Below are 9,476 nucleotides of genomic sequence, written 5' to 3'. Positions count from 1 at the left end.
ATTCTTATAGAGCCCAGAACAGGTTTGGTGCCCAGCAAGTATTTCTTGATTGAACAGATGGGTAATTGCTCATGGTCTTGAAAAGGCAATCTTATGAGATGTGAGGTCCAAATTAAGATAGCACCTTATTTGTCTTTCTCTCCATAGTGCCTAGACACTCAGTAGCTGATACCTTGCAAGGACTTAACAAATATTTTTGAATGAATTAATAACTGAAGCTGTTTGTAACCTACAAAAAAAAATCGACATATCACTCATCTTAAGATCCTTATATGAATAAATCAGTAGCCTCTGATTTTTTTTTTGCAATTGGGTAGGCTCGTATGTTTATTTTCCATATCATGGTATTTTTTAATGGACTTGCACATTACTTTCTTTATACTCCCTTTGTTAATATGGCACAATAATATAATTTATTCCTCTTAGGTTTTTCAGGCAGTTTCTGAGCAAATACTCAATGAATCCTTTCTGTTTCTCAATTAGATGATACTTGATGAATAAAACTGTGAATACAACTGTGAAAGGCATTCCCTTTTTAAAAATGAAATCATGGGAAGTTTATATAGTTTCTCACTGACAGAGATATTTTGAACTCACTAGACTCTTTGGGGAAAAAAAACTAGTATCTATGAACTGGAAGAGAAGCTTATGACTCATTTCAAACTAGAAAAATGAAGCTAATTTTTTCTGATTTATTTCTGGTGTATTGGTTCATTTCTATTTATTCTCATTAGCTAGGCACTATGGAGAAATATATATATAAAATAGAGATTCTTCCCCCAAGGAGCTGATCAAACAGCGGGAAAAAAATTCCAACAGCCCAAACAAAGGCCACAGGAAGGCCAGCCTGGTCCGAAGTGTAATAGGAGCATAGAGCAAGGAAAGGCATGTCACAGCTGATCGATATGATCAGTGAATGCCTTATGGAGAAGGTAGCATCTTAGGTGGGTCTTAAAATGGGCTTATTTCAATAACCATTATGATATGGGTTACATGGAACATTTTACATGTGCTAATTGGATAGAACCAGCAATTCAAAAGGCCATTTTTAATATCCCTATGTGTTGTTACATCAAGGAAAGCTTATTGGGTAGCCATAAGTTTAAAAATTAAACATAAGGGGTGCCTAGGCAGCTCAGTCGGTTAAGCATCCAACTTTGGCTCAGGACATGATCTCATGATTTGTGGATTCGAGCCCCATGTCAGGCTCTCTGCTGTCAGCGTGGAGCCTGCTTCAGATCCTCTGCATCCCCTCTCTCTGTCCCTCCCCAGCTTGCGTATTCTCTCTCACTCTCAAAAAACAGATAAACTTTAATAAATAAATAAATAAAAATTAAACAAAAATGCATATATGACATATATGCATAAATATAAGACATATATATAAGACATATATAAGGCATATATATAAGACATATATGCATAAATAATATACACAAATTTTGTGAAACTAATGAGCTCAAGAACATGAAAAAAACATTTTTCAAAATATTTGATAAGAACAGTTTAAAATTCTAAAATTTTAGCTTTTTTATTTAGTCCACTTCTCTTATTTTAAAATTGGGGGTGGGGGGGAAGTCTTGGGAAGATGAATCAACCTTCCCAGATGACTAATGGCATAGAGACGGCTTCACCCTACATTTCCCACTTTGACCAGATTATCTTGCCATCATGCTCTCCTACCTTCCCAATAATCAAGTATGAATTATCCTATTACAGTATACATGTATTTGCTGGCCACATCTTGGATTTCATAGAAAACAAAATCCATAAAAATCTCTCTCTTCTCCCACTCAAAAAAAAAAAAAAAAAAAGTAGGCCAGAGTTGGCAGTGGATACAGTTTCAAACTGTTATTGACCAAAATTCTAATCCTTTAGTCATCACAACAGGCCTATGAAGTAGGCATCATTATTAATGTCAATTTTACAAATAAAGAAGCCGAGGCAGGTATACTTAAAAACTTGCCCGGGATCACCCAGTTGGGATATAAAAGAGTTGGGGGCTTGAATTCATGCGGAGGGAGCCTAAGCCTTTACCATTAGTTACCAAGACAGTTTTGTAGATGGGAGATCATCTCCATCAGCTGACTCTGGACTGCACAGACTGATTATATTCATGCTTTCATCTCCATCACCTAGCACAGTCTCTTCGTACATTATAAGCCTATTTCATAAGTTACTCAAATAAATATGGATTATTAATTCAATGATGCTGACTCACTGCTCCAAACTTAAAACCAATGTGATTTATTCTTTGGTCAGGGAAATAATTAGGAATCTGGCAGGCACTAGATGTTGGGTCATGTCCCAGAAACCAGAAAAAAATATCTAAGAAGCACCAGATGCTGAGGCGAGCAAGGGCCAAGGAGGCAGGGACCACCGGAGGTGGAAAACTGGCGGCCCAGGTCCGGGCCGGGAGAAGGGCGGGCCTATTGTTGGGGGAACTTGCTTCCGGGGAGGGGACAGCAGTGCGGGGCGGACCAGCACCCGGAAGTGGTGACGCGGGAGACTGTGGGGAACTGTGAGCGGCGTCAGGTACGCTCCAGGCTTTTTGTCCCCGGGTTCGAAATTCCCACTTTGGCCTTGGAAATTCTTTTCTTCATACCTCCTCACGTCTCCTAAGCCATCCACTCCCGTCAGGCCCGCTGGTGCGAGTCCTGCAGTAGAGTTGGGTCCCTCTGGTCCCCGGCACGCGGGTGGAGGGAGCGGGAGCCCCGAGCCTCGGGACCGAGCGTGCGTTCACGGAGCGCAGCAGGGAGGGGAGAGGAGGAGCCCCACCCCCACCCCCAGTCTGTCCTCGGGCCCCGCCGAGCCGGGGAGGGGGAGAGACGGAGTTGAGGCCCAGATGCTGGTTGGCATAAGAGCCAGGGAGAAAAGGGCGCTGTCACCCACTTGAGGGGGTGGTTGCTGCTGGGCCAGAAGGTCACAAGTCAGTCCCTGCTTCTCACCGAAGAATTTGACCGGCACTGAATCACCAGCTTGTTTCCTAGTTTCACGGGCACGAAGGCCACAGCCACTGAAGAGATGTTGATGGAGGAAATTGGGGGGTACCGTGAAGACACCTAGAAATGGATTGGGTGGCTTTTCAGCTTGTGTGACAAACTCCTACACCGGGCGGAACGGCATGCAATAACAGCCAGTGGAATATTAGCGATGGTTTTAAAAAGAAAAACACTCCCAGAGTCTCATTAGAACAGAGGCTTTTGGGAGGAAAATCAAGCTGAAATTAAAATGAATTTAATTCAAGAGCTGGGATCTGAGAACTGTAGTAAAACCTTTTTATGTAAAATGTTAGGAACTAAAAAGAAAAATGTTGGGGGGGGGACGGGGGAAAGTTTTGCATTAACTACCTCAGATTATCCTATAGTTCTATTAAAGAGTAACAGTTATCAAATACTGATGATTGTTAAGCTTTACCCCAAAAAAGAATTTTGCTGTATTTATCATGGGACGCTAATTACAATTATTTTCCTGCCTTAAAGATCAAGTTGTAATTTTTAAAGGGATTTTTATATAGTGTTACTTGAATAATAATTCAGTAAGCTGAAAATGCACAGCTAAAATTCTTTCATTTAAAAACCACTAATAGTTGTCAGATGTCATACATTTGATTTAACGTCCAATCAAAAAGAGGAAGGAAACGAGATTTGTGAAGTAACAAATTGTCAAAGCAATGTCTGTTGTGTTGTACTTCATTTGAAACAATAATATGACCCGTAAAATTACTTTAGGAATTTTATTTACCTTTTGCTTTGGACTAGTTTCTATTACCACTTTCACACACCAGGCATTGGCATATGTTCTTTCCTTAATTAAGAATGCCTAAATTTCAAATTTGTATTTTCTCCTTGCACTTCACTTGTGAAAAGTCTAAAGTGTCTTATACTTTTAGATTGTATTAATCCTAATTTTTCTAAACACTCTCCCATCCCCAAGTGTAAATGCTAGCAGTTTTGTGAAAGTCAATTTCTTCATCCTAACTGGATGAGTTTACCTCCGGAATAATGTAGAATTTCTTATGATTGGTTCCATAGGACTAAAACTAAAACTCATTCTTTGTAGTTAGCTGGTTATACCCAGAGGAATTTGAGGGGCAGGGGGACACAATTCAGTCCATGGCAATAAGCACACTACCAGGAAATACAGCAAAAAATACTCGTGGCATGATAGTTATGAAAATTTTAAACACCGTACATTGAGAATACCTATATTTAAAAGTCACACATCAGATTTAGCAGTACACCAGATTTTGAGTCCTGTCATACTGATGGCAAGAAGATGAGTTGAACAATGGAATAGTTTTTTGTGTAACAGGGGCAAATAATTTCTACATATGCACATAACATTGCACTAATTTTAGATTTGTTTAGAGAAAACTTGGGTGGCATGCATAAGAATGGAGAAGACAATGCATTTGGCTATTAATAATGTGTATAGCAAAAATTTTCCACGTGCAGTGGAGCTCAAGTAGGTGCTCTATGCGTGGAGTACAGAAACATTAGTATTTGACTTATTGTCACTATTGTACAGCTTTTGTTTACTTCTTCATCTATTTTTTAACCCTATTTACTCTTCACTAGTTTAGACATGAGTCAAAGCAGCGAAGGATGTATGAAAAAGATTAGCGGTGTGAATCTTGACAAGCTTATAAGTGATTTCTCACAGATAGAAAAGGTATGTAAAGATATAAAACAGTTATAGTAGAAAAACTATATATAGTATAAAAGTATATAGTATAAAAGTTATAGTATAAAAGGGAAATAGATTTTGCCAGTGGAAGAATTTGGGAAGTAAAGAAAAATGTACCAAAAAATAAGCAAAGTAAAGACAATGGAAATATATTTTTGCTAAGTCCTTTCTCATTTTTAAAATCCATATTTAAAATATATTTCATTTTGGATCATTTGTACTAATACATCAAAATGTTTCTGGAACAAGGAAATAGTTGATACACTTTGGCTAAAGTTAAAAGGAAAATACATACTTAAATGTTCAAAATGTCCATAAACTCAGGAATGGTTTAATAAGAATTGAAATAAAATAAACTCAATCCTCAGTCTCTTACCATTATGACTAACTCTAATTTTTTTTTTTTTTACTCTTTCCTCTGCTGTTCCTTTTTCCTTCTCTGTTGCCCAAAGACAGATGTATTTGAAGTTCCTCTCCCCAAATCTAGACAAATTACATGATAGACCAAACCCACAAGTATATATTAGGTTTTTTCCCCCTTGTCTGCCTTGGAGAGGAATAAGAATAGTTGTTGAGAAGATATAGGTGAATAAATGAAAGATTTGGGGAGTGGGTTTTTGAAGCAAGAGTGGGAAAGAGAATAATACTACCTCTATTTTCTCTCTTTATCATTCTTCTCTATTCCTTCTTTTCCTCTGCACAGTCTGGTATGTCCATAATAAAGGAATTTTATGACAATGGGTATTTTGAGATAACATTATGAGCTTTTTTTTAAGTAGGCTTCACACCCCTGCAGAGCCCAATGCAGGACTTGAACTCATGATCCGGAGATCAAGACCAGAGCTGGGGTCAAGAGTCAGACATTTAACTGACTGAGCCACCCAGGTGCCCCACATTATGAACTTTTTTAAACAATGAACTTGAGTTTTCTTAGCCAAGTGATTCTTACTAAAATAAGAGAGAATAGAGAAAGAAATAAGAAGCACTGTTCGTGGGAGAGGAATTGGTGCAAAATTTTTGGAGATTATTTAGAAATATCTGTCATATCCTTAAATATTTTAAATAAGAAATATTGATTTTTTGGGGCGCCTGGGTGGCGCAGTCGGTTAAGCGTCGGGCTTCAGCCAGGTCACGATCTCGCGGTCCGTGAGTTCGAGCCCCGCGTCGGGCTCTGGGCTGACGGCTCGGATCCCGGAACCTGTTTCCGATTCTGTGTCTCCCTCTCTCTCTGCCCCTCCCCCATTCATGCTATGTCTCTCTCTGTCCCAAAAATAAATAAAAAACGTTGAAAAAAAAATTAAAAAAAAAAAAAAAAGAAATATTGATTTTTTGATGTGATAAAGTATTGTGGTTGTATTTTTAAGAATCTTACCTGTTAGAGATACATATAGATGGTGATATTTGTGGATGAAATAATATAATGTCAGGGAGTTGCTTTAAGATAAATTCAGAGGCAGAGAGAATGGGGAAGTGGGTGGAGATATAGATGATACAATGAATTGAGGATTTTTGAAGCTGTCTGAAGGGTATATGTCAGCTATTACACTGTACACAAAGATACCAAAAAGGTATGTTGAAGGTTTATTCATTATTTGTAATAGCAAAAAAAAAAAAAAGTGAAAACAACACAAATTATCCTCAGTAAGGGGACTAGTTAAATAAATTACAGTATATTCATAAGTGAAACTCAATGCAGGTCTTAAAAAGAACAAAGTAGACCTAGATGTGCTTGTATGGACATCATCTCCAAGATAATAGTTCTAAGTGGAACATCCAAGGTGCAGAACAGAGTATAATATGATCCTTTCCTATAGTTGTATAGTTAATCATAAAATATTTTGGAAATATGTATAAGGAATTGTTAACCATAGGACTGAGGGTTGAATAGTTGGAAAGAAGGGGATTCCAAGTTAGCTCATATTCTTACTTTTCATAACTCTTTATAACTGTTAGTCTGTTTTAATTTTTTGCCATGTTACTTTTAAAATTAGATAAATGAGGAAGTTGGCTTACATAAAACATATGCCAGACTTAATTATTAGACTTGCAGGTATTAAGTGGTCTGTATTTTCATTAGTCTTCATATCATTAGGTAAAAAAAAATAAAATAAAAATAGCGACATTCCTTGCTTTGGTAATATATATTGTTTCTTCTACAGAAAATGATAGAAACCAGTGGAAAGAATAATATACTGGATATGCAGTTGGAAAAAACTAACTATTTGTTAAAAGTAACGCAAACAAAGGAGGTTTCAATTAAAAAAGGTTAGTTCTTTACTGCCTGAAGAAATACAAAATCTCATAAGAGTATTTTTTGGTACCACAACAATTAATATTATACCATACATTTGTAAAATATTTTAAATTCACATAGAACTTTCCGAGCTATCATTTCATTTTATCTTTTATAGCCCTGATACATAGGATTGGTATTACTAAGCCACCTCAATAATGAAGAAACATAGGATGAGAGAAATTAAATAATCTGTTGGAGACCACTAAACCAAGAAATGGCAAGTCCAAGCCTTCAAAACCATGGGGAAAAAATAACAGTTGAATTCCTGTCTCACAATTACACCAAAAGAAATTTCAGATGGGTCAAAAATTTTAGTGCCAAAAATGGGCTGTTCTAGTCCAAAGCTCTCCCCTTACTTCTGGGACAACCAGGCCATGTGTACCTCTCAGCTCTCAGCAACCAATTGTCCTCCCGGCTGTGTCCCTGGTCTTGGTCCATCCTCTGCACGCCCACTAGCCTGCAGGGAACCTGAAAACCCAGGCTCTTTGCAGGGCAAGGCGCTGCTCTTTGAGAATGCCAACTTGCTTTGAGGCACAATGGTCTGGGATTACACCCAGATAAATGAGCTTCAGCTGCACCTGCAGCCCTCAAGGCCCAGTAGTGCTTGGCTTCACTGTGCAACCAGTTCAGGGTATCTGGAGAACTCAAGAGAGCCAGAATTCCCTCATGTTCACATGGAACTATGAGAAGTTCCTGGTATGCCCCCAACCGTCTGTGCCTGACATTGAAGCCCTGCTGTACTGGAGCCCTTCTGTGCCTTAGGTGCCCTTTGTACCACTGCTGGCGGGGCCGGGTGGTCACAGTGCTGTCCTCTGGGGAGGTTTCATCCATGATGGAGTTTTCTCTAAATTTTCGTGGAGGAATGCTTGATGTTTAGGAATGTTCCCCAGGATAGTTGCTGATCCTGTTCATACCAACACCCTTTTCCCAGACCAACACTCCTCACTAATAAAGTGCCCTGTGTCAGGAGGGAAAGGAGAGAAAGCTGTATGTATGTGCCCTTGACATGGTGTGATGAAAATGGCACTTCACCTCTATGATCTTCCTCCTAAAGACCCATAACCCCATCTAACCATGAGATAAGCGTCAGACAAATCCCCAAAAAGGGCTTTTCTACAAAATACCTGACCAGCACTCTGCAAAACTGTCAAGGTCATCAAACACAAGAAAACTGAGAAACTAGCACAGCCAAGAGGACACTGAGAAGACATGATGAGTAAATGCAATATGGTATTGTGGATGGGATCCTAGAACAGAAAAAGAACATAAGGTAAAAACTAAGAAAATCTGAATAAAGTATAGATTTTAGTTAATAATAATGTATCAACATTGGTTCATTAATTGTAACAAACATCTCATACTAATGTTAGGTATTAATAACAGGGGAAACTGGGTGTAGGATATTTGGCAACTCTAATACCTTCCTGATTTTTCTGTACATCTAAAACTATGCCAACAAATAAAGTTAATCAAAGGTGAAAAAAATGAAACCACCCAAAAAAATAGAATAGAATATGGGTTTTTGTGGGGTTTTTTGTGTGTTTTTTAGTACGGAGAAGGCCTTTCCGAGTGTGATCCATCAGTAGGATTCTGGTTAAATTATGGCAGCTGATAAAAGAAAAAGTAGTTCTATATGATACAGAATAATCTCCAAGGTACCATAAATGAAAACAACAGTGTTCACAACCATCTTCTATCATTTTTATAAAAATATCTTTGTACACACAGAAAACCCTCTCCCTGATACATTTGTGTATCTCTGGAAAGATAAACAGCCTCAGTATCCTGGTAACAGTGCTTGCTTTGGGGGAAGGGAAACTGGTTAGTCTAGAGGCCGAAACTGGAGAGATAATCATTTTTTACTATACTAGTATTTCGTGTGTATTTATCATTTGAAAAAATAATTAAATACTTTTTTAAAATCCAGCTCTACTTATTCTAAATCTAATGGCCTTTTTACTGGATAATACGCAGCAGAAGTAAAAGAACTAGTAGGAATAAGTTTGTAGAGTCAAGTGTGTACCAACTGACCTAGAGAGGAATAACAAACTAGATATATGATTCGATTTGTTCAACAATAAAGAATGAGGTCATGACATTATATTTTCTACATTGGATACCAGATAAAGAATTTCTGTGCCAGTTGAAGATGATAATAATGTTAGTATTAATGGCCAAGTACTTTTCATACATAATTGCATTCAACATTTCCAAGTGCTTTGTGAAATAGATATTAATGTTCAAATTGCTAGTTAATGGCAGAGCCTAAAGTGAGCTCAAAACCACCATTTATTTACTAAATTATACAGTATTAGGAAGTAGCCTAGGGGCACCTGGGTGGCTCAGTCGGTTGAGCCGTCAGCTTTGGCTCAGGTCATGATCTCGTGGTTTGTGAGTTCAAGCCCCACGTCAGGCTCTGTGCTGACAGCTTGGAGCCTGGAGTCTGCTTGGAATTCTGTGTCTCCCTCTCTCTGCCCCTCCCCTGCTCATG

The 9,476-nt window shown here is 38.2% G+C and overlaps 1 protein-coding gene across 3 annotated transcripts in view; it reads left to right on the top strand.

The window, feature by feature from the left end:
• The first annotated feature begins 2,473 nt into the window (after nucleotides 1-2,473).
• The window catches only part of CCDC152 (coiled-coil domain containing 152), a 31,364-nt gene continuing 24,361 nt past the window's right edge, over nucleotides 2,474-9,476 (top strand). The window contains exons 1-3 of one of the 3 annotated variants that reach the window (XM_049648716.1): nucleotides 2,474-2,535; nucleotides 4,581-4,674; nucleotides 6,849-6,954. In XM_049648716.1, the coding sequence (XP_049504673.1) occupies nucleotides 4,588-4,674; nucleotides 6,849-6,954 (193 nt within the window). In that variant the 5' untranslated portion in view covers nucleotides 2,474-2,535; nucleotides 4,581-4,587. The other 2 variants (XM_049648715.1, XM_049648714.1) reach the window with 2 other exon arrangements.

This window comes from Panthera uncia (assembly GCF_023721935.1).
Source record: "Panthera uncia isolate 11264 chromosome A1 unlocalized genomic scaffold, Puncia_PCG_1.0 HiC_scaffold_17, whole genome shotgun sequence".
In the NCBI taxonomy this organism is placed as follows: Eukaryota; Metazoa; Chordata; class Mammalia; order Carnivora; family Felidae; genus Panthera; species Panthera uncia.
The sequence above is the reverse complement of the archived record's forward strand: the minus strand, read 5'-3'. Positions and strand labels throughout refer to the sequence as shown.